Genomic DNA, 22,377 nt, shown 5'->3' with positions numbered 1-22,377 from the left:
ATGAAGATCCGCGTGGTCCAGATCTGGGGGTTCCTGATGACCGTGTTGGGCTGGATCTTCGTGGCCTGCACCATGGCCATGGAGGGCTGGAAGATCAGCGCCATCGGAGGCATGGGGGGCTCCTCCATCATAAAGGTGGCCTGGTTCTGGTCCAGCCTCTGGAGATCCTGCTTTACAGACTCAACAGCCGTCAGCAACTGCTACGACTACCCCGTGCTCTGGTCCGTGGAGGGTAGGTAACGTGGAGTTCCAGCCTGTAGAAGAAAAAATAAAAACACTAAAATATTGACTCCCCTTCATGTCTGACTGTGTGACTCAAGGCCACATCCAGATAGTGCGAGGCCTGCTGATGGCGGCTCTCTCCCTGGGCGTGCTGGGGTTCGTGCTCAGTCTGCTGGGCATGGAGTGCACCTACATTGGGGGGAAAGACCGCTCAAAGTACTGGAAGATCTACGCGGGGGCATGGTGCCATATCATCAGCGGTAATGACTCTCTTTAACGACGTACTCTTTACACCCACATATTATGTGCTTCAGCGAGCATCTCAAAAGGGATGGACCGGAGTACTCAAATGACCCCTTCATTTTTCACATGCAAATATTTGTATTCTATTGTTGTCATTCATCTGTTTGCATCTTTGATCAGTCTCAAGGCAAAACTTTCTATGCTCTCTTCAATAGATACATTTCTCACTGTATAGTGTGTTTTGAAGTCACACAAATCACACGATAATCCACTACCAAGTTCCATGTTATGAGATGAAAGATGTCATGTCACGGAGTCTGGTGGTTCCGAAGAGTGCAAATCATTAGTCATTCCTGAACTCAACATAATCCCCCCTCAGGTTTCATGTCCACGTGTGGCTACGCTGTCTATGCGCAGTACGTCTCAATGGAATACTTCAGCCCCGACTTTGACGGCCTGAGGTAACTAAACCCTTTGAATCCTTTTTGGCGACACATTGAAGCAGTACATCTCACGGCGTCTCTCCCGTTTCCACGACGCCAGGTACGACCTCGGCACCCCGATGTTCCTCGGCTGGGTTGGCTCCGCCTTCCACTTCACCGGCGGCTTCTTCTACGTGTGGTCGGTGTGCAAGCCGCTCTGCGGAGGACAGACAACGTGAGTGCTTGTTGTGACTTGGAACAAGGGGAGGCCCATAAGTACCTACTCTCTTTGTCTTCCTAAACAAACACCACCAGAGTACCAAGTGGCCTCGCTCATTAACCCCCCAAAACAGCTGTCAGGATATGGAAAACACACATAGGCTATTTAACAGCATTCTTGTATTAGTAATGTGTCTCTCTCCAGGGTGATCAAAATCAAGGCATCCAACATCCAGACACTCCCGGACCCGGAGCAGAACCAGTCCGCGCCGGCTCCTTCCGAGACCTCCTCCGAGTCCAAATTGTCGTCCGTGTCCGAGCTGTCGTCCGAGTCCGAGCACTCCGACCTGTCCACCATCTCCTCAGGAACGGCACGCACATTCACATCTGGACGCACGGCCAGGTCGGGGCGCTCGTCTGAGACCAGCAGAACCACCGGCTTTACCGTGTCATCAATGTCCAGCATGTCGAGGAGCAGCGGCAGTCAGACGGTGTCATTGTTGTCAGGCAGCTCAAGGAGTAAAAGTTCAGCGTATAACAAAAATGCTTATATTTGATTGAATGCGTGTCACCATGTGACAGACAAATACTAACAATAATATGGCGTATGTTTTTTTTCTTAAAATTATGACTGTGGTGAAAGCAAGATGTGTTTGCTTTTACTATCACATGACTAATCTTTCTCATTTAACGTCTTTTCGCTGTTAAAGTTTATAATATGTAATGTACCATAACTAGATGCCATGTGTGCCATGTAAAACAAAAAATAAAAACAGTAAACATGTTCTGCATTTATCTTATTCAATCCTTTGCTTAATCACTACTTCCTTTAAATGGTAGAAGACATTCAGGACCTTCACATGCGGCATTATTGCCTCCATTTGTCATCCTCTGCCAACATCTGTCTTCTATTTAGCTGAATGGGAAGATGTGGAGGACACGGGGCTCAGATCCCAGGCTGCACTCTTGTTGCGGACCACTGCAGGGGTGGGGTGGGGGGGGAATTAAAAAACAACAAAAGCAAGAGAATAAAGAGAATAGTTCAGCACAATGTGGGGAATATACAGATTCGACACTGACACTTGACTTCTACTGAATCACTGCAAAACGTTGCATAATATCTTATGCGGCCCTGGGTAAGCTTTCCAACGTTTGAAAAAAACCCTGTTTCCATCAATGAAACTGCCCGTTTAAATTTTTTAATTAACTTTTTCATTCTTTTCAAAATGAGTTTATTATGAGACGCTGAGCTGTGCAGAGGACAGTAAAACGTTTTTTTGTACATTGCATTTGTCTTGTTTGTTGGTTTTTACCTTCCCTCATGCAGGCGGCCATTGTTTTTACATAAACAGTTTTTTTAGACAGCAAAGCAGATCTATCAAAACCAGTGGCGGCTGGTGGACTTTTCTTTTGGTAGGTCCAGCCAATCAGTTTCAATAAACATCCCAATGCAAAAAAAGGATGCCAAACACGCATTATCACTTTGGAGTTCATAATTATTTATTTATTCTGACAGTTTAACATAATGACATCTTATTCAAACAATTCAGTAAATCAATTAATATATATATATATATATGTATAGTATATAAAACAATATTTAGAATATGATATAACTAGCATATAGTAACTACTATAAAAATCCAATATAAATATCATATAATAAATATATTATATTAAGAATAAATATATTACGTTTATATAATGTATTAGAGCTTGTATATGTATATATTGAGATGCACCTACGAACCTCGTTTGTTGGGGAAACACCCAATCAGTGTGTTGAGAAAAGACCAACTCAAAAGCCCCACAAAACTTGGATGGACAATGGATTAGTTTGGATAAAATGTGTCTGTTTTCATCCACGTCCTGGTTGTACCGCAGTCCTGTGAGCGTCCCGCCGCTTTAGGACCGTGCCCTAGCTCAGAGCGAGGACGTGCAGGAAAAGCATATATTTTGCGCAGATATCATAATTTACAAATACAATTTACAAAAACATAAATATTGACTATTTTTCAAATGTATTTTTAATATAATAAACAACAAAAATGTATATATATACATATACTGTATATATATATATATTTTTTTTTTTTGGCGCTCATGTGGTACCTTATTTTATCGCCTTTACAAATACAGTTGGTGATTCGGTAGAACCCAGTCAATTTTTTTTGATGTCAGTAAATAAGAAAGGGTATAGGACAAACTGTGAATCAGTGAGGATCTCAAAGATGCTTACGAGGCAAAACCGCATCAGAGATAAGATGACACAACAACACCGCCGGTCTGACAACTTCACATCAGCAATGACGGAGCGGGAGAGCTCGGTCCGGATTCCCAGGGTGAGAAGCTGTCCCGACTCAGACGTTGCTGCTTTTTATTCAACACATCTGGATATATAGTCCCACTGGCCGAGCACTCACCATGAACTACCGGGAGGTGGTGATGTACATGGAGATCGGCGGCTTCGTGTCCTGTCTGTGCGGCTGGGTCCTGGTGTGCTCCACCCTCCCCACCGAGTACTGGACCTTCTCCGAGGTGGGCAGCATCGTGCTGACCACCGCCAACTACTACTCCAACTTGTGGAGGGACTGCGTCTCGGACACCACGGGGGTGTCGGACTGCAAGGATTACCCGTCCATGCTGGCCTTGCCTGGTAGGAGAATGGTTAGAAATATTATATATATAAGACATAAATTTATATTTTATACTTTTGACACTCTTGAGTTAGGAAATGAAAAAATACAATTTAAAATACAAATAAATAAGAATAAACAGAATTACATTTGAAAAAAGTCTTATTTTTCTGTAAAGCTTTACTCCACTTTCCTCCGCTTCCTTTTCTAGCGTTCCTACACGGCTGCCGAGCGCTCGCCGTCTGCAGCGTCATCACCGGTTTCTTTGGAGCCGTCCTCACACTCGTCGGGATGAAATGCACCAAAATCGGCGGATCGGAGATCGCCAACGCCAGGGTGACCTTTGCGGGGGGAGTGACCTACCTGGTTTCGGGTAAAGAAACGTTGATTCCTCGGATGTGCTTGTACCTTTGTGCCGGCCATGTTCTAAGTTAGGGCCTATTTCCGGTAGGGCTCTGTGGTATGGTCACCTACTCGTGGTGGGCCAACAAAGTCATATCAGAGTTCTTGGACGTAAATTTCAAGGAACAGAAGTGAGTACGACTGAAACAGTAATTCTTATCGCAAACTATATCTAGAAACATGTTTATTGATATACCGTATTGCTTCCTGCTTAGATTTGAACTCGGGGCTGCCGTTTTCATTGGCTGGGGAGGCTCGGTCCTTCTCCTCTCCGGAGGGACAGTGCTGACTTACTTCTCTGCAAAAGAAGGCCTTCCAAAAATGTAAATATGACATTTTTAATGACTCTATGTTTATGACAAAGACTGCCCGTTGTGGGAACAAAAAGAATAGATGAACCCCCGTACGTGTATCTCCTGTTCATTGACAGCTCTGGAGCGAGGCCACAGAGGCCGGCCACTTACGCCACCGCCCGGACCGCACGCACCTACAGGCGGCCCGACTCGTCGTCCAGAGTGACTTGGGGGCCGCCGCTGTTTTACGAAGACGGGAGGAGCCGAGAGGCAATGAAGACGTTCAACATGGACAGCTTCGTCTGAGCAGGCGGAGAGGGGAACACGGCGTGGGAGTGAGAACATGACTAAAATGGAGGAAAAGGGGAATTAAGGGAATGTTTGACATTTTGGGAAATACATTGATTTGCTTTCTTGCTCTGAACTAGATGATCTATACCTCTGAACAGCAAGAGCCAGTATTCTGTTAAATTAGCACAGCATAAAGACAGGACTTTATTGCATCTCTATAGGTCAGTTATAAACACATAATAATTTGTTTAGTTTCAGACACTTTGTTTAAATTACATCCAGCTGGACCACTGATCATAAAAAGTTTTGACAAGTCAAAACAATCTTTGTAATTTGCACATTAGAGTTTTGTTCACCGATATGCCTAATCTTAAAGGTAAACTAAGCTATGCTATGCTATGCTAAGCTAAGCAGCTGCTAGCTCCAGCCTCACATCTAGTCATAGTCATGAGTGGTATCTGTCTTCTTGGTAAACTCTCAGCAAGAAAACAAATTCTTCCCAATCTTATACTTTTCCTATAATTAAGTCAAATTGGTTACTAAAGCAAACCTTGCTTATCCAGATCCTGAAAAAGTGGGTATATCTTGCTTGACCTTTCATCATGGGGCATCCACTGCACTGACCCTTTGTGTCCATCAGCTGAAAGGCTTGGCATGAAAAGAGACACATGAAACATGATCTCATAGGTCAATGGCATGTGACTTAATATTTGTTTAGAAATCTGTTCCAAATGCAACGCTCAGCATACTTTATTCACGCCGCCTAACATTTCTGTCGGTCAGGCATTCCTCAAGGTTGTGTTGAGTTATTTACAGTTTTTGTGTACATGAGTTTTGGGACCTATAGCTCACCACACATTGTATCAATGGAAAATTACATCTTCATGATTCCCTTTTGTAGAAATGTTATCTGCTTATTGCTTATCTCTCCTTGATAAAAGTTAGAAAATAGTTTTTATAGATAGTTAAAATATAAATCCAGTGATAGAATAAATTAAGTCAGCGCCGCCATTAGGTTTCCTTTCTTTTGTATTATGAATCCACAAAGACAACTGAGTTCTTAATGTGCACCTGAACTTGCTGTGATTTGCCAGAAGATGGCACTAGAAGATGGGCTCCGTGTGGCACATGGCTATGTTGGATCGACCTCAAGGCTGCATCCTGTTGAAGGGAACGCAAGACAGCCGAAGGTGTCTGCGAAGAAAGCATGGCGTGCTGGGAATTAATTATGCAAAACATGTCAGGACATTTGAGCTTCTGCAAAAAAAGAATCACATTACAAATGAGTCTCGTGGTTGGGTCGGCTGGTCAGAACTGAGCAGGGAGATCTGAGCAGCCATGGACTCCATGCACTGCATCTAAAAACACTGAGCACAGGTTAAAGGCAAAGGTCAACTTTCCAGTACACGCCCGTGTGTGTGTGTGTGTGTGTGTGTGTGTGTGTGAGGATTAAACTTTCCAGTTTCCATGTCTGCTGTGAATGAAGCTAAAGGCACAGTACGTTTGTTGAAATTATATCTACGGAATTGCCTATATAACTTTAATGTATCACCACAGTATGTTATTAAATAAAAAAATCAAATGACTCCATACTGAATAGTTTGTTGCCATGCTTATGGATCATTGGAATCCACATTAATATGCAAGGTGTACTATTTATTGTTGGATTGTCGATCAAAGTAACTACTTCTGCTGTAGTTTGATTATATTTTATAAATCGATTACATGTTTTGTAAGTAAATCTGATAAGTGACTAGAAAGTAAGTTTCATTTAGAAACCCTGCTATCAAAGGACAGGACTAAAACATAGATGACTGAATAACAGTTTAAAAAACCTGCATCCATCTACATCTGCATTTATTCACGATGTTACAATATTTCCTAGTTTTCTGGAACATTATAAAGCCTCTCAAACTGACCTTTATCCTTCTGAAAATCAGTCATAACTTCTTGGTTACTGTGCTTGGTTGAAAATAGAAAGAACCGTGACAACTCGTTTCCCGGAATCTTTCAAGTTGATTCCACATAGAAATAGATTTTATTGCTTGTATAAATATATCTATTATACAAAAATGACATCATTGCTCAATTTCACATGTGAAGGCAATACACAATTTGGTGTATAAAATTTGACACATACTACATACAGCATCTTGTTTGGAGTATATTTCAATGAATATATACCAGGTGGAGAAAAATGTAAAAAGTTAAATGGTTAAAAGGCCTAAGGCAATCAAAGCATTGGCACCAGGCTAAAAGGTGTCACCAACTATCATATTTAGAAGATGGTTTTCTCTTTCGACACAAACGTATTAAGTATTGCTCGCTCTGTATTCCGGCAGAATGACTCTGCAAACTCGGGCTGGAGGTTTCACATGGGTTTATTGAGGTCTTTGCGTCTGTGCTTGCTACGTCACCTTGCGGTTACTTATTGCTTATGTCCTCGGAGTCACTGATGTCGCTGAGGGAGCACATGCTGCTCTTCAGGGTGCTTCCTGTTTCGCCGCCAGTCAGACCTGCCAGGCAGAAGACGGCGGAGTTTATTGAACCTCTTGTACACAGACACGGGTAAGAAATAAGAATCATCATCGTACCTCATTAGCCCACAGGAAGCAACATCTTGCATTGTGTTTTTTAAAGAATATATTGCTCGTGAAATAAGAAATGGTCATCTCCCATTATGCATCAGCTGATATGGATTCATTAGTTTATCAGAACCTCTTGGGTCCTTCTTTGACCCCCTTTTTTCTCTTCTGTTTGTGTTAGCACCCATTGCCTGTGAGAGACGTGCTACCTCTTTGGGTCACATCTGGGACTCACCTGATTTGACACCTTTCCCGGTGGAAGTTCCCCACACGCTGGTGCTGGGCGAGTCCAAGCTCTTCCTCAACGGTTTGGCCGTTTCCCGTCTGTCTTCTAACGAGGACACCGCCCATTCACTGCTCTCCTCCAGGTCTGTGAACTGTGTGTGTCACACACACACACACACACACACACACACACACACACATCAAATGAGCAGGCAGCATTGTAAGCCAAAGGCCTGAGATTTTTATCGCTGAGCGAGTCTAACCGTAAGCTCCTGGACCTCATCCTTCCTCTCCGGTAAGATGCTGATGCCCCCTGCTGGTTTCTTTATTGCTCTCTCTGAGAACTGCTTCTCCACTTTTCTAGCCAGGTCGTTGATTTTGTTTTCTAAAAGAATTTAAATAAACAATGGATTAAATCAGTTCAATCATTTAAACAAGATTAAAATATAAAATGGTAGTTTAGTGGGTACGTGTACCTCACAGAACCATAGAGTACCTATCACGTGTGAAATGGACTTTATTATGATTTGAGCCCGCAGTGAAGGAAACTTGCCTTTCCCAAAGTTCCTCTTGTCCACGTTACCGTTCTGGTCTTTGAAACTCTGGAGACGCTTCGGGTCGATTTCCTGCAGCTCGCTGACCTCCGACCACTCGTCCTCGTCGCTCTCCATCTTGGTGACTGCCGTCTTCGTGGCATTGCCCACTGGGCCCCAGTCCTGCTGAGGGCCGGAGGTGAAGGACTGCCTGGCTTGAGCCTGCCTGGACTGGACAGGACTGGTTTTGCTTGCTCGGATTTGGACCTGGTTGAGTCTGGGTTGAGGCGATTTGCCCCTCTGAGATTTATGGCGATGTTCCTCCTCGATATCCGTGTCCTTTTCTTCAGATTCCTCATCCGAGCTGAAAGGGGGGGTCCTTGAGATCCACAGAGATAAACGTAAATCACAACCAGCACCTGGCCACATATCATGTTCTATTCTATTCTATGTGTTACAGCCGTAAAATATGATTTTCTTATTGGCGGCAGCCTGTTGCACCACTCAAACCTGATTCTAGATGCTAAAGAGGTAGCCCCCTGGGGCGGCATTTTTTCATGGGGGGGGGGGGGGGGGGCGCTCAAAGGGGGGTCTCGCCCTGTGTGCCATTCAATGCAGAACAGGACAGACAGGACTCGAACCGGGTCTTTACCTTCAGTAAATGCAGTTTGGAGAAAGTAATTTACTGCTGTGGACATAAACTACTACTGCTGCTGCTGCTTCTCTCATCAACTTTGTGGCCAAACAGCCACTGAGGCGGATTGTGCTTGGTTTCCTTCACATCTTTACTTTATGTGCTGCAGACGCGCTCATTCTACAGTAACCTAAGTATGAGTTTTAATGCCAAGTAGACATTTATGTAGAACTACAACAAACCACATATTCTAAAACCCATCCTTTCTTCTTTACTTGGAGTTTACGGTCTTGGGCGTGGAGGTCTTGGGCTGGACGGTGGCCCTGACTCTCGGTGCCGGCTGGGGGGTCTTGGGCTGTTTGATGGCGGGTCTGGACACTACCTGGGTCGCTCTGGAGGGCAGGCTGCTGGATCGGGGGCGGATCTGCATCACTGCACAAAGACAAAACATATGATGTCATTCAGGTATCAAAAAGCCAGCAGGCTCCCTACTGTTATTCAGGAGGCTTTTTTGACTCGCCTTGAACCGTTTTGGGTCTGGTCTGCGACTCGGGAGCCGGGTCGCTGCCTCTCCTCTGATGGGCCAGCGTCTCCTCTGCGGCGCTGGCGATCTCCTTCCGTTGGCGCCAGTAGTCGGGCATCCCCCTTGCGACGCTCTCTCGCTTTAAGTGCATCATGGCCAGGATGGAGCTGAGCTCTTTGTCCTTCAGACTAGTCTGGTCCTGAGTGGAGAGGTTGACACGGCAGCAGGTTGAGTGAAACGTTGTTCCAGACGGTTGCATTTGTGATCGCTTGAACACAAGATGCAAAACTTACAGACTTGACTCCCAGGTTCTCCAGCTTCTTGATGACGGCCTGCTCCAGATCTGCCCGTATCTCCTTCTTGATGTTAGGGTTCTTTTTCAGAGCCCTCTGTTTTTTCTCCGGTGTAGGCCCGGACCTCTTCTCCACTGGCCTCTTCTCAGAGAAGCTGCTCGAGTCTGCGAAAGAAATCCTGCTTCATCAGCCACTTATGGATACAAAAAAGGAGAAAATAATCAAGGCCATAATGCAGCAAAACAAACATGCATTTGCCAACTTTAAGAGCAAAGCTCCATGCCAGGGTCAGGCAGATGGATGTGACTGCAGCGGGGCGGGCAGAAGAGGAGAATGTCTATGAGCTCATTCGCCACAAACATTGGCAACGAGATGATGGATGGATGTAATGACCAGCAATGCCAACATGGCAGGCGTCAACTGATGGCACAGGCATTGAGCATACTTTTTGAAAAGTGTGGACCGCCATCACCTCAGTCTACACTTAGGGGAGAGTTTGGATAGTTTGAAGTGGGGTTTGTATGAGCTACTTCTCCATAGCCAGTGTTTAGCTGCAGTTTGGAGCAAAAGCAATGTGCTGCCGTTTTAGAAACTGTAAAAAAAGAAATAATTTACTTATTTAGTAAAATACTTATTTGACTTTGTTTCTGTTGTTGTTTGAAAAAATGTTATAAAGGGACCTATGGAGGCACCTCCAGTGTTCTATGAAGTCAAATTACATTTTTTATCTTTGCAGTGTGGTAGCCAGAAGAAAGCACAGATTAAGCCTTAAATTCCCTTTCAGAATGGACAGTCTGACAGTAAAATAGAGAGGCAAGAATTAGGTTCTCTCTAAAAACCAAAAATCCACAGCAGAACATTGCTCTTCTCCCGCCCCGGTACTCCTGTGTGTCTCTCCAGACTTCACCTACTGTAGCTAATACACCGACTTTGGACAAGCAGCTCAAACAAAACGCACTTCAAAAACATCCCAACTCGCTCTTTAAGGGAGAAAACAGGCTGCCCAGAACAGACTGATGCATCCATGCAGACAGCGTGCAGTCGGCTCGGCTCTGTTGGGTTTTCTCTAGCCTCTTTTACCTTTCTCCTCTTCTGACATCTCCTGTATAGGATCCAGCTTAGGAGCAGAGACCGGCTCCTCTAATAGGACGGCACATGAGGTCAAAGGTCATTAGAATGAGACAAAATATGTGTTGTAAAAAGAGGTTGCGGGGAACTCTGTGATGCACAGAAGCACATGCGCGGCAGCCTCTCTGGGAGGGGCCGTGTCATATTTACTGCCATACTCTCACGGCGGCGGGCTTCGGCTAAACTTACCGAGCACAACTCTCTTGGGTTTGGGCTCTGGAGCGGGCGCGCTGTGAATGACTGGAAAACAGAGGACAGGGTGAATTCATCCTTTGGTAAAAGAAAACGTGGTGCGACAGTGTAGTGTAAAAGGCCGTACCTGGCACTTCCACTACTTTGGTGGGTGGAATCGAGGAGATATTCCGTATCTGGAAGTTAAAAAAACAAACAAACAAAAAAAAAAAAAACTTTTATTTTAATTTGTCACTTCGGGGAATCAATTTGGAAAATGTCAGGGAGAAATGGCGCCAACTCCTTTCATCGTTCACTGCATTTGTGTGGAGATCGAACATCATCTTGTGTTGTATTGCCATCTGACACGGAAGCAGATTGATTTGAAAAGGCCAGTACTTGTTTTTCTTCTTTATCAAGACTATAATAGTTGGTCAACTGTGAGTGTCTGCTGCCCCCTAAATTCTCTGGTATCAGAGCGCACATGGGGAAAATGTGGAGCTCCTCCAGCAAACACATCCGCTTCCAGTTTAATATTCAGTACAAGTCTCAATACAACACAATCACAGCTCGTGCGGCATATAAAGGATATCCTGAATGAGAGCAGACCCCCTCCGCCTCGCTTCCTCTCCAGACATAATCTCCGCCGACTGTGTGTGTGCGTGTGTGTGTGTGTTTGACCTGCTCCCACTGAGCCTTGATGGTGTGCTCCTGCTCCTGTAGCCTCCTGCCCATCCTGCTCATCTCCTGCTCTAGCCGCCGGCTGCTCTCCTGCTGCTCGGACAAGGACGACTGCATTCTGCTTAACTTGTCCAGCAGCTGGAAGAAAACGGGTGGGGGAGATGGGGGGGTACATGGGTTAAGGCTTTTATCTACTGAAGCTTGTAAAATATTTTCAACTAAAAAGGCACTTTAACCCCAGAAGTAATTTATTTGGAGAATTTATTTGCAAAAGAAATTGGAAGAGGATGCAATCCATCCATGCAGCATTGTGTCCTACCTGCTCAGTAGAAGTTTGAGGGGAATATTTGTCAAGTAACTGTCGCACGTGAGTGAATAGTAGCATTTTACAATTGGATGCCTTTATTGGACATATTTTTACAGCTTGGGCAACTTTTTAAAACATAACATACTATAAAATCCCACTGGTGAGTTTCGGGGTTCAGAGAGATGAAACATACCTGGTTCTTCTCAGACTCGTGTTGGGCGTTCAACTCTTGCTGCCTGGATCCCCACTTTTTCTCCTAGAGAAGAGCAGTTGCGTGATCACAACGGTTTTATTCTCGTGTAGAAAACAGTTCCTCCCCTCCACACAGACCTGTTTCTTCAGTTGCTGTTCCAGCTTCTGTACGACTTGTGTCTCTCTGTAGTTGTCCAGGTCCCTCTGTGGCTGCAAGTGAACCGGGCTGGCTGGTTTCTCATGTTTAGCTGTCTGATTCTGATTAACTTCCTACGAATGACAACAAATGCACGATAATAAAAACTGCCATGGTTTAACATACTCAGAAAACCGCTTCTACTGAAGGGGTTGATCCACATCAATCCTTTTCCATACGTTGAGAGCCTGAATATTTCGGGTGTAGAGAAACTCCATCTCCCTGCGTATGCTGTCCCTGCTGTCCTCTATCTTTCGGTCCATGCGCGCCATCTCCTCGGCCTTGAAGCAGTCCAGTTCTCTCAGCCGATCTTTATGCTCCTTCTCCTGGAATCATGGCATAAGAAAAATGCTCAGTAAGGAACAGCATTAAGGTAGAGAAATAATAGGGGCAGTTCACCCCAAAATTAAAAAAATAAATTGCCCTCCTCTTTAGAATCTAGATTTCTCACGACAAGCCGAGAGCCATATCGTCTCTTTATTTTGGGTAGGTAGACCAACACCTCAGAAGTGCACCAAAACAATTTACGCTGGTAAACAGCAGTACAGGTAAGAGGAAATACATGTATTTTGAGGCAAACTGTCCTTTTAAATATTCTTCATACAGATTTTTTAAATGCTGGACCATCATATATGATCAAAAAAGAGAAGTAAAAAAAAATGTTTGCCACCTGTGCTGAACAATAAAAAAGGAGCAGATAAAGTTGCAGATCAGCTGATCAATTCACTTGTCACGGTTTGGTTCTGCTTCCTGTTTTATTTTGTAGTTTCATGTCTCTTGTGTCCCTGGGTTAGCTTCACTTCCACCTGTGTCCAATCACCTGCACCTCCCTAGTGTATTTAAGCCCTGTGTGGCTGTTGTCCCCTGTAGTGTCATTGTTCAGTCTACCCGTTGTTGGTGCACGTCTTCTGTTGGAATAAAGAACACCTTTTTGGAAAACCTTGAAACCCCTGCGTCTGAGTCCTCCCTTCAACCTGCACCAGCAGCCACCACGTGACATCACTGACTAATCGATTGAGATTGCTGGGTTTTCCTACCTGAACTGCTTTGGCCTGCAAGTCCAGCTGCTGCTGAACAATCTGCTCTTTCAGGCCGCTGATCTCCGATTTGAGGACTTCGATCTGGGATTTCTTCTCTCTGTCCGAGCGAAACTCTGCTATGGTGTAAAAGATAAAGAAAAGATATTGTCTACGGAACAATACAAGGGGGGGGGGGCTTTTCATATTTCACCCTCCCCTATCCTGTCTTCACCCACTAATCGTTTAAGTGTAGGTGATTTATCTGACTTTTGGTTCATTCATTGTGGTAAATGAATGGTAAATGGACTTTTATAGCACTCTTCTAGTCGTCTGACCACCTGAAGCGCTTTAACACTTCACGTCATCAATCATTTACATACTAATGACAGCAGCTAACATGCACAGTGCCACCTGTGTATCAGTACCTAGCATTCACACACAGTAGTCACAGGTACAGGAGCAATGTTGGGGTTCAGTGTCTTGCTCAAGGACACGTGGGTTAGCAGGGTCTGGGATCCAACCGCCAGTTGATTGGCGGAGGGACGTGCTCAGTCGTCTCTCATCTGGACCTACGTGAAAACTCCACTTACCGATCTCGTACTCGTCTGGGTGGCGCCGCTGCATGTGATTCTGGAGGAACGAGGAATTGAGGAAGGATTTATCACAATGAAGGCACTAAAAGAAAGAAACGGAAAAAGATGAAGAACATATGTTAATATCTCTGGACAGGGATTGCAACTGAAGAAAATATCATGCATCATGAAACACACACACGCACACACACACGCAGGCAGCGCCTGTTACTTCTTTCAATCTGCTGCTGATACTGAGATCTTTGTCTCGTCATATATCCAAGTGAAGTGTGCCACAACCATGAGTGGGTCTACAAGTGCTGCCATTTTTATTAGTAAGCGGGGTTTGGAAAAATCGTAGATGTTGAAAGGGGAATGAAATTTGTGTTTGCAGAAGAGCCCCGTGTGTGAGTTTGGGACGGCGGACTGTGTCAAGCAGTAAACGCCAAAGGTCCTCAAGGAACACAAACACACCGCCTCTCTATCAATTATTGAGCCACCTGTGTCAGCTGAGCTGATAGTGCACACCTGGCAACCACACGCTGTCAAGACACACCACGTCAGTTACCTTGGCGACCGCTTGCCTGGGTCAGCGTCAGCGACACTTGGCACAAGCGCAAAGGGGGATTTTTGACATGTGCTATAAATAACTCTGCTGCCGATGCTGGTAACGTTCACCAACAAATGGATCAGACAGAAAGGGTGAGGGTGGGGGAGGTGGGAGTCAGCAGGTCGTCTTGATTACGTCTCCTCACCCTTTTGTAAGTGGATTAAAAACATACTAATTGCCACCATATGACACCATCTGTTCTTCAGCTCTGAATCCTATCCTTCCAGCCTGGAACACAAAGCGCATTATAACCGCACCAAAACACGGCAGCCATGGACGCTTTTAGGGCACACAACCACCTCAGAACCAACATGTTGGAAGGCTTCAATGAAATCTCCCTTTTCCTTCCAAACCCCCGAGATGAAAAGCACAAAGCCGGTCTGAATAGACCCAGGGAACAATGACAGAGTGGGGGCCCCAAGAAGGAGGGGGTGGGGGTGATGGATCTAGCTGTCCTATGCCAAACATATGCGAAATGCTAATGGTAGCCTCCAAAACCCACCCGCAGAGTGAGTGTTTAGCGTGTCAGCGGTACCTTCTGTCCGCTGGCGATTTGTGGCGCGAGCATGGACTGCTGGGTGCGGATGAATTTCTTCCTCTGCTTGAGCTCGGCGGTCAGCGCCTTCGCCTTCTCCTCCTGCGCCTTCTGCTGAGCCAGCAGCTGCTCGCGCTCCCTGCCAGCGGCCGCCAGCCTCTCCTCCGCCACACGCACGTTGTGAGCGAGGAACTCCTGACAGTGGAGGAGCCACTCCACCGTGAGCTGGGCCAGCCGCAGGAGCTTGACGAGAGCCGGGTCCACGGGGCTCTGGCACCGCTGGCACCGCTCCCCGTCCAGGCTGCAGAAGGTCACGCTGCCGATGTGCTCCTGCAGGGCGTCCAGGTCCAGCTGGCTCACCACCAGGTCTATGTCCACGGCGTTGATCCGCCGCCAGTCCACACTCTCCCGGCGCAGGCGGAACTTGAACGGGAGCGAGACAGAGGCGCCGCTGGACGGAGTCATGATGGGCGGGGAGTTCAGCAGGGATGGGGTGCCGGCCGATGAGCGGGCCCCCTGGGTGTCGCTGGTGTATGGGTAGTACGCTCCGTTGTGAAACGGCTGGAACAAAAGAGGTTTTTTGAAGCCTCAATACATCACATGGATCTCAGCATCAGCATCACGTTCTTTATAAGACGGGAAGGGGGGTGGGGGAAGACAGGCGGCAGCATCTGCCACGGCGAGTTAAAAACACAGATTCCACCACGGCCGGTTCCATCTCCCCACAACGCGGTGCCGACGTTGCCGGTCATTCCCCTTACCATTGCGCGACCGATGCAGCCTCTGCCGGTAGGGAGCTATCGAGCACCCGTCGCTCTGCTTCGGGTCCGCCCCCCCCCTCACAGGCAGCTCAACGCGACGACGCCGAGGCTGGGCGTTCGCCACGTTACCATGGAGACAGAGAAAAGCGTCCCTGGGGGAGGCAATGGGAGAAATGTTATCACAACACGGGCTGCAATCGGCAAATGTTTCCCCTACAGTGTGCGTCCGGCGGGAGACAGAGAGAGAGAAGCGACGTAATTTACCTGCACACGAGAACAAGGAGCTTCCGAGAAAAACGGTTTCTGGTTTAGTTGCAGCGAAAACCCCGCTAATCTTTCGGCATCACGTTTCCGAAACACTGCACGTCGGAGCAGGGTTATTCCCCCCCCCCCCTTTTTTATCCCCTCGCTTGACCTCAACAGAAAGAATGGCACACGTTTGAACTTGTTTGAGCAGCACCAAATACTCCTTCTTAGAGCCTTAGCGTTACCTTAAAGAAAAAAAACATCTACTCTAACGTCTCGTCAGGCCAGTAACCGTCGCACATTTCGTACCTCTACCTAACATGGCTAACGGACGTTTCTTTGGTCAACGTGGAAGGGGGACCTTCAGACACCCGAATTGAAACAAACCTTAAAATGCTTCACTAAAAAATAACTAAATATTGAGTACTGTATTGAAGGGCTTCATTAATACAACTTACCAGAGGGTTTGTGTTGCTAATTCACAGCCTTCGGAAAAGTTTTCCACAGTCGGTACCCCGGGCGATTTGTGGGTGAAGTAGCCGCTGGTCTCCACATTCCTAAATCCCAGTTTGTGAAAAAAAAGACCACCATCAAGCGGTTTGTAGTTAAAAGGGGTAGCTTCCGGTAATTACCTTCAAAGTAAAGATTTAGAAAGAAAAAAAAAAACTAACAAAAGTAGAAACTGCTTCCACCGCATGCCTTTGCATGGTCATCATAATGTTCTGTCGAAGGACTGCAGATAAATCTTTACTACAGACCATTATGTGTTTTCCTGCAGTATTTGACACGGGTCATATAACTGTTACATATACTTTCAAAACTATATTTCCACACAGTGCGTTAGGGTACAGTTTTGCCATTTTGTAAAATACCGATATATAAGGAAATAAATACGAGTTGATGCATGCATTAGGGGGAACTATACCACGCTGACGAATGAGAAAACTGAAACTCAAAATCTTAAACATGGTGTCCGTTGCAGGCGAAGCTCCTCACTTCCGGTGTTGTTATGGCAACTTGACACAGCTCGCAGTGAGAAGGGGGAGGGGAGAAGCTTTGAAACGGGGAGTCTGACATCAAGGATAAGGGGGGGCGGGTAGTCAGGGGGGAGACCGAATAAAACTGCCGCGAAGAAGGAAGAGTAAATTGTGGTTAAATGTTTAAATATTCCTCGATATTCTGAGGGATGCGAGTGATGATATCGACAACTTTGGGGGACCGTAGGCGTGCTGGTCATGTATCGAGGCTCCCCCTTGTGGTCAAAACACTAACATCAACTCCTTTTCCCATGGGGAACCAGCTGTTCCCCAGCTGTTAGCAAATTGGTTGATGGTTACTTTCTAACGTATCAGTTGTAGGGGTGGGGGCAACGAGTTAATGCAGAAAGTTCAACTGCAAAACAAAATGTGGCCTTTTGAAATCACATCTAGTCTTTTGTGAAATATTTGATCCTTCCACCTCATTTGGGCCTCTGTTGAAATTAGAGCATGCAAGAAGACTTTTGTGGAATTGAGTCAAACACAACTGAAACATGACATGAAGCTGTGGGCTGCCTGGATGGGGGAAAAAACTGTGGGATCGGATGATCACATGGCAACTGTCTTCCCAAAAACAAGATTTTGAAAATCCATATGTCAATTGTCATTTTCCACGAATTTCTTATAGGATGAAATGAGGAAGTGATGACATTTTGGACAGACCGTGACTGGTTGTTGGAGGATTAGACCTGCAAGGCGTTTATTCTACTTTTTCTAAATGGTAAGGAACCTCTATATAAAAAGTTGGTGTCAAATCTTAACAAGAGAAGTTAAACGCAGCAGAGTAAAAATTGTGTTGTTTCCTTCTGCCTGCAACAATTCATTATTCCACCGACGGAGGTCAGTAGAGATCTGACGCCTTCCCCCCCCCGTCCCCACACACACTCGGTCCCTATCAGAAGAAATGCTATATGTGCACATTGAACTCTCCCTCAAAGTCTCGCCGGAGAGCAGGCTGGCTGTGGGACGTTTCCTCCGGCTTCCGTCGAGACCTGATGAATAGAGATTCTAATTCCTCTGGACGGGGCCCCGGGACTGTAAGGATAGCCTGAGGCTTACGAGGGGAGAGGGGGCTCTCCTCCTCGGGTGAAGACGGCCAGTTCTCATTCGAGGCATCAGGTTCAGCTGCGGGAGAAGATGCAGCTGCTCTAAAACAATGTGTGAAAGAAAGTTTAAAAATGGAAAATATATAATGTAATTTCAAAGTGAAAATACAGTGTGAATGATAAATATTTTGCGAAATAGAGAATCCCCCTGGACCAGTCTATTTCAATAATGGTTCTCAGGAGGCTTGTTGCAGTCTCTCTTCCAGCAGAGCTTTGTTGAATCTTGTTGGGTGTGTCCTTCATTTTACCGCCGTGTGTGACTGACTTCACATTCAAACGTAGCTCCTCCCAGGTTGTCTTCCCTTTCTGCCTCCAAGCATTTTATGACTCTCGCCTGGCTTCATCTGATGGCCGAATCTGAAATCCCTCACTGACCAATCACCATTCACTTAATATTACAATATATTCAATGTTTACACCTTTGACCTGTAGCCTCTTTATGTAAACATGACACAGACGATGATAATATTTTGCATGATAACAGATAATACACCATAACACATCACGTTTCATAACCTTTTAACTATTATGTTTCATTCATTTTATATGGCCCAAAAATAATTGACTCACGGGTCATTGGGTCACACCCGTTAATGCACAAATGGACATGCACCTCCCTATCTGCAATAATTACTCCCCAAACCTCCACCCGCACCCTCAGATTTGCAAGCAGCTCGCTCTTCCGGGTCCCCTACACCATAGTTTTAAGAACCACTGGACTCTTAAAACTATCGTAAAAACCTACTTATTCAGAAAGGCGTTTTTTGAGTTTTTCTATAGCTTCTACTTTATTTTTACTATGTTTTAACTATGTTGCAACTATGTTTTGCTGGCTCTGTCGCACACTGTTGACGAAGCGTGTGTTATGAGTAAATGTATTATTAATTTAAGAACTCCTTAAAAGGAACATTTAAGTGTCCTTTCCCCAAGCTTTAACACTACATTGTGGCTGGATATTCTGTGTACAGTAATTAGATTATATAGATTTAATTAATATTGCAGTTTATTCATCTAATATACTCATATAATAACTAACAAAGTAAAATTATAACACTCATCATTATCACACATTATCATTTCTGCCACCAGGCTGTTCTTCTGCTTAAATTCCTACAATTCCATAAAGGAACCCCCTTTATGGAATTGTAGGAATTTAACGCTTTAGGGTGGCCTTACTGTGATTGACAGGTTGCTGCTGATAAACTTGACATAGGCCTACATGAAACATCTCTACGTCCCTGCTTCACATTCCAAACAAGGAAACCTCTGTTTAAAAAAAGCATGGCCACAGTCGTAATCCAAGATGGCGACTGCGAAAGCGCTGAACTCGAAGCTTCTAAAACGGCCAAGAACCAATGGGTGACTTTGGCCACTTATTAACCGTCTATGGTTGATTTGTTTTTATCGCAGCATGGACATTTTTTTCAATTGAGTCACGCATTTATGTTGAAAAAGCAAAACAATTGTCCATTAACCTTAGAAAGAAAACAACTTGATGGGATTTCACAATTATTTAGTTTTAAGGTATCTAAAGTCTTCCATAACATGGCGTGTGTTTGAAACTTGCCAGTGGGGGGTGCAAGAAGGGGGATACAGCCTAAGTGGAAGCGCCAGTCCCGACCGACTTGTAGGATGTCCAGCCCACGGCTACCTGCCGGTTTTCATCTCAGACACTCACTGTTGTCTATTTTCAACGAGGCCGCCGCGCGGGGTCACAAGCTGTGAATCAGCCGAGTGGGAGGGAGAGATGAAAGCGCGCACGGTAGGGAGGAGAGAGAGAGAGAGAGAGAGAGACTCACCGGTTTCTTTCATTGTCGCACCGCAAACGTCGCTCGGGTCAGAGGATGAAGCGGATCCGAAGAAATATATATAGCCGCCAAATGACGAGGCTGGCGCCGAGTTCCTGCTTGTTCGCCCACTGAGCTGCCGAGGCTCCGTTACAGGTGCACAGGTAGTGGCGGTGGAATATGTCGAAGGAAAAACCCTCTGCACCCACAAATGAAGTGGCAGAGGTGAAACATAATTCAGGAACATGCATTTTCGGACAGTGTTTTACGTCAGACATTACATTGAGTTATGAGATACAGGTTAATCTACCATCATTTCTACATACGAGCTGTACTGACAGGAAGCATAGGCGGGAAAACAGGACTTCATGTCTTTACATTAGAGTGAACTAACTCACTCAAGTGCTTAGCTGGTGTTCCTGGTGTGTGAAGTGAAGCAAAAATATATTAACATGAAACCAACAAGGAGCCATCTCAATTATTTTTTCACACTTCATCAGGCAGCTAAAAAACAGCACCTTACTTTGACACTAGCATTTAGAGAGAGCCAGAATTTCTACACCGCCACATTCTGAAGGGTGTAATTATATTTCCCTCTCAGTGTTAATTTACAGAACTATTAGTGAGCTGCTCTTTCAGCGTATTATTGCAGGCTATATCAGCTATAATGCAGACGTGGCGCTTTGTGAGTCGACCGAATCCTCTAAACGGAGTTGGGACCACGGGTTCAAGCCTTTGCCCCTTCCTTTCTTCCTTCCTATCTTTTTGTTGGGCCCCTCTATTAGAGGGTCAAATGTTACTTTTGACAGCTTGGACGAATGAGAGCAGGGGGGGGGGGGGTTAGGGTGGAGGGGTTTGATAACCGTGGCTCCCTGCCAGCCACACGGGCCTCCTTTGTCTTCCGGGAGCGCCCTCTGTTCTCTGTATCAGCGCAGGACAATAGAAGCACTTAACGTGACATTTGGTGATGCTCGGGAAACCCTCTCGAGGGAGGCTTGATGTTATCGCAAATGTGTTTTACATGCTAGGAAGGTTCCGTGCTTCGGCCACAAGGATAACAGCGCAAGCCATCCCATTTTTTTTTCTATCAGACGTGTTCTTTCGAGGCTTACAAAACAATCTTCTTAGGTCGTACATCAGGCCCGCTGTTATCCTGAGGAGAAAATCCACAAATGCGCGGCGCATTTTTAAGCAGTCAGCCAGAGGATGGGAACGCGGCTGCGGGAGTGGGCGACTCAGGCTTTTCTGGGATTCTGAAACTTCACCAGATGGCCGCAATACACATCTTAGTGGTGGATCAGGGCCATTTCTAAAAAAAACGACTCATGTCCCCTGAATCCCGGCCAAGATCTCCTCTCTGTGAATACCAGACTGCATATCTCATATTCATGTGGATTTGACCTGAGCCTCCACAACAACGTGCCATGAATACTTAACAGGTAGAGAAAAGGTCAGTGTTCTGGTATAGTGGACGCCAGAGTAATCGCCGGCAAAAAATCTGCCACTGGACGCCATCCTGAAAAAGTGCTAGAATTATTTGCGATTGACCCGCACATCCGTCCTGCAGATGCATATCTCTTGGCGCGGCACTCCAGGGGCATTTGTACTTGTACACTTAATCCACCCCCCCCCCCCCCCGCCCCGCCCGGATTAATCAAGCAGGAAGCGACGGAAGTTTAAAAAAACGAGGTCAAGATACTCATCACGAGGAACATCCTACAGACCCCACCACCACCTTTGATTCAGTTCTGAACCCGTGTGGTCAGCCCTTCGTCTCGGGGAAACTTGAGTCCTTGCAAGTTACAGTCATCGTCAACGGAGACCCGCATTCTCTCACACTGCCACGTGCGCGCCTTCTACCCACGTTTACTTAAGGCTTTGATGTTTGGTTGTCTGATGCGGTTGCTTAAACAGCTTGCCATAACCTGCCTTACAGGCCCAAAAAATAAAAAAGTCTCTCTCTTTGAAGCCTGTCGCCTCGTTGCCGCTCTGGAAGGTGCTCACCACAGATAATAAGTTCTTTCAATTCACACCTCACCCAAAGAGTGCAAATAACATATATTTTGTTTAACTACTTGCTAAAATCTGGACTACTTTGCGAATGTTACAACTTTGAGTTCAGTCTTTCACCTTTAATAATCTATCAAATTTAATACTCAAAAAGTACTAAATTAATACATTAAACTTTAACAGCAAAAAAATGTGGACAACCAGAAACAAAGCCTCCTTCTGACTCAGTCCGCATAACATCAGTCAATCCCCGTCATAAGTTTTTCTCTTTTCTTTTGTTTATCGTTCTTTCCATCAGGGGAAGCAATTCTGACATTTAATATAAAGTTTGAAACTACGTCTACAAAGAAAAACAAAAGCCAAGGCCCACTAGCCAATAACAAACCACAAGACTCAGTAGGCCCCCTTGCAACTTTAATGCATAAATCTTTACACCTCTACATATTAAAAAAGCCTCACCCGGCTGTTACTCAATCAAGCTGTCAGAGCTACAATGGA

The 22,377-nt window shown here is 45.5% G+C and overlaps 3 protein-coding genes and 1 long non-coding RNA gene across 7 annotated transcripts; 2 read left to right on the top strand and 2 right to left on the bottom strand.

Moving 5' to 3' along the window:
• cldn10e (claudin 10e) lies at positions 1-1,935 on the top strand. The gene is made up of 5 exons (XM_037462770.2): positions 1-232; positions 321-482; positions 845-926; positions 1,009-1,122; positions 1,312-1,935. The coding sequence occupies exons 1-5, from the start codon at positions 1-3 to the stop codon at positions 1,661-1,663; spliced, it is 942 nt and encodes a 313-aa protein (XP_037318667.2). The 3' UTR covers positions 1,664-1,935.
• LOC119212334 (uncharacterized) lies at positions 989-3,659 on the bottom strand. The gene is made up of 3 exons (XR_005119796.2): positions 3,530-3,659; positions 1,961-2,085; positions 989-1,104 (listed from the first exon to the last, which is right to left on the bottom strand). It is a non-coding gene; the product is annotated as an uncharacterized LOC119212334 (long non-coding RNA).
• On the top strand, positions 3,236-4,942 carry LOC119212318 (claudin-10-like). Its single transcript, XM_037462772.2, has 5 exons — positions 3,236-3,762; positions 3,954-4,115; positions 4,194-4,275; positions 4,360-4,467; positions 4,575-4,942. The coding sequence occupies exons 1-5, from the start codon at positions 3,531-3,533 to the stop codon at positions 4,741-4,743; spliced, it is 753 nt and encodes a 250-aa protein (XP_037318669.2). The 5' UTR covers positions 3,236-3,530; the 3' UTR covers positions 4,744-4,942.
• Positions 4,943-6,706: 1,764 nt separating this feature from the next.
• dzip1 (DAZ interacting zinc finger protein 1) lies at positions 6,707-16,790 on the bottom strand. 4 transcript variants are annotated; one of them, XM_037462765.2, is made up of 19 exons: positions 16,398-16,790; positions 15,694-15,845; positions 14,933-15,493; positions 13,806-13,890; positions 13,234-13,349; positions 12,376-12,522; positions 12,139-12,270; positions 12,002-12,064; positions 11,502-11,639; positions 10,969-11,017; positions 10,839-10,889; positions 10,602-10,661; positions 9,522-9,685; positions 9,226-9,427; positions 8,981-9,137; positions 8,092-8,450; positions 7,802-7,923; positions 7,549-7,690; positions 6,707-7,244 (listed from the first exon to the last, which is right to left on the bottom strand). In XM_037462765.2, the coding sequence occupies exons 2-19, from the start codon at positions 15,694-15,696 to the stop codon at positions 7,153-7,155; spliced, it is 2,643 nt and encodes an 880-aa protein (XP_037318662.2). In that variant the 5' UTR covers positions 15,697-15,845; positions 16,398-16,790; the 3' UTR covers positions 6,707-7,152. The 4 variants fall into 4 exon arrangements, with proteins under 4 accessions (XP_037318662.2, XP_037318661.2, XP_037318664.2 ...); XM_037462764.2 differs by having other exon boundaries at positions 13,234-13,352; positions 16,398-16,789; XM_037462767.2 differs by lacking the exon at positions 10,602-10,661 and having other exon boundaries at positions 16,398-16,789.
• Between the last annotated feature and the right edge of the window lie 5,587 nt (positions 16,791-22,377).

This window comes from Pungitius pungitius, chromosome 3, assembly GCF_949316345.1.
Source record: "Pungitius pungitius chromosome 3, fPunPun2.1, whole genome shotgun sequence".
Lineage (NCBI taxonomy): Eukaryota > Metazoa > Chordata > Actinopteri > Perciformes > Gasterosteidae > Pungitius > Pungitius pungitius.
Note: the sequence above shows the minus strand (reverse complement) of the source record. Positions and strands in the feature narration are given on the sequence as shown.

Bases quoted from the DNA above. Each gene is read 5' to 3' on its own strand.
- LOC119212318 (XM_037462772.2), top strand. From the start codon at position 3,531: ATGAACTACCGGGAGGTGGTGATGTACATGGAGATCGGCGGCTTCGTG. The intron at 4,116-4,193 runs GTAAAGAAACGT...TATTTCCGGTAG, and splicing joins AGTGACCTACCTGGTTTCGG to GGCTCTGTGGTATGGTCACC. The intron at 4,468-4,574 runs GTAAATATGACA...GTTCATTGACAG, and splicing joins AAAGAAGGCCTTCCAAAAAT to CTCTGGAGCGAGGCCACAGA.
- dzip1 (XM_037462764.2), bottom strand. The intron at 10,890-10,968 runs GTACGGCCTTTT...TCTGTTTTCCAG, and splicing joins CAAAGTAGTGGAAGTGCCAG to TCATTCACAGCGCGCCCGCT. The intron at 9,138-9,225 runs GCGAGTCAAAAA...GTCTTTGTGCAG, and splicing joins CAGACCCAAAACGGTTCAAG to TGATGCAGATCCGCCCCCGA.
- cldn10e (XM_037462770.2), top strand. From the start codon at position 1: ATGAAGATCCGCGTGGTCCAGATCTGGGGGTTCCTGATGACCGTGTTG. The intron at 233-320 runs GTAGGTAACGTG...GTGTGACTCAAG, and splicing joins CGTGCTCTGGTCCGTGGAGG to GCCACATCCAGATAGTGCGA. The intron at 927-1,008 runs GTAACTAAACCC...CCACGACGCCAG, and splicing joins CCCGACTTTGACGGCCTGAG to GTACGACCTCGGCACCCCGA.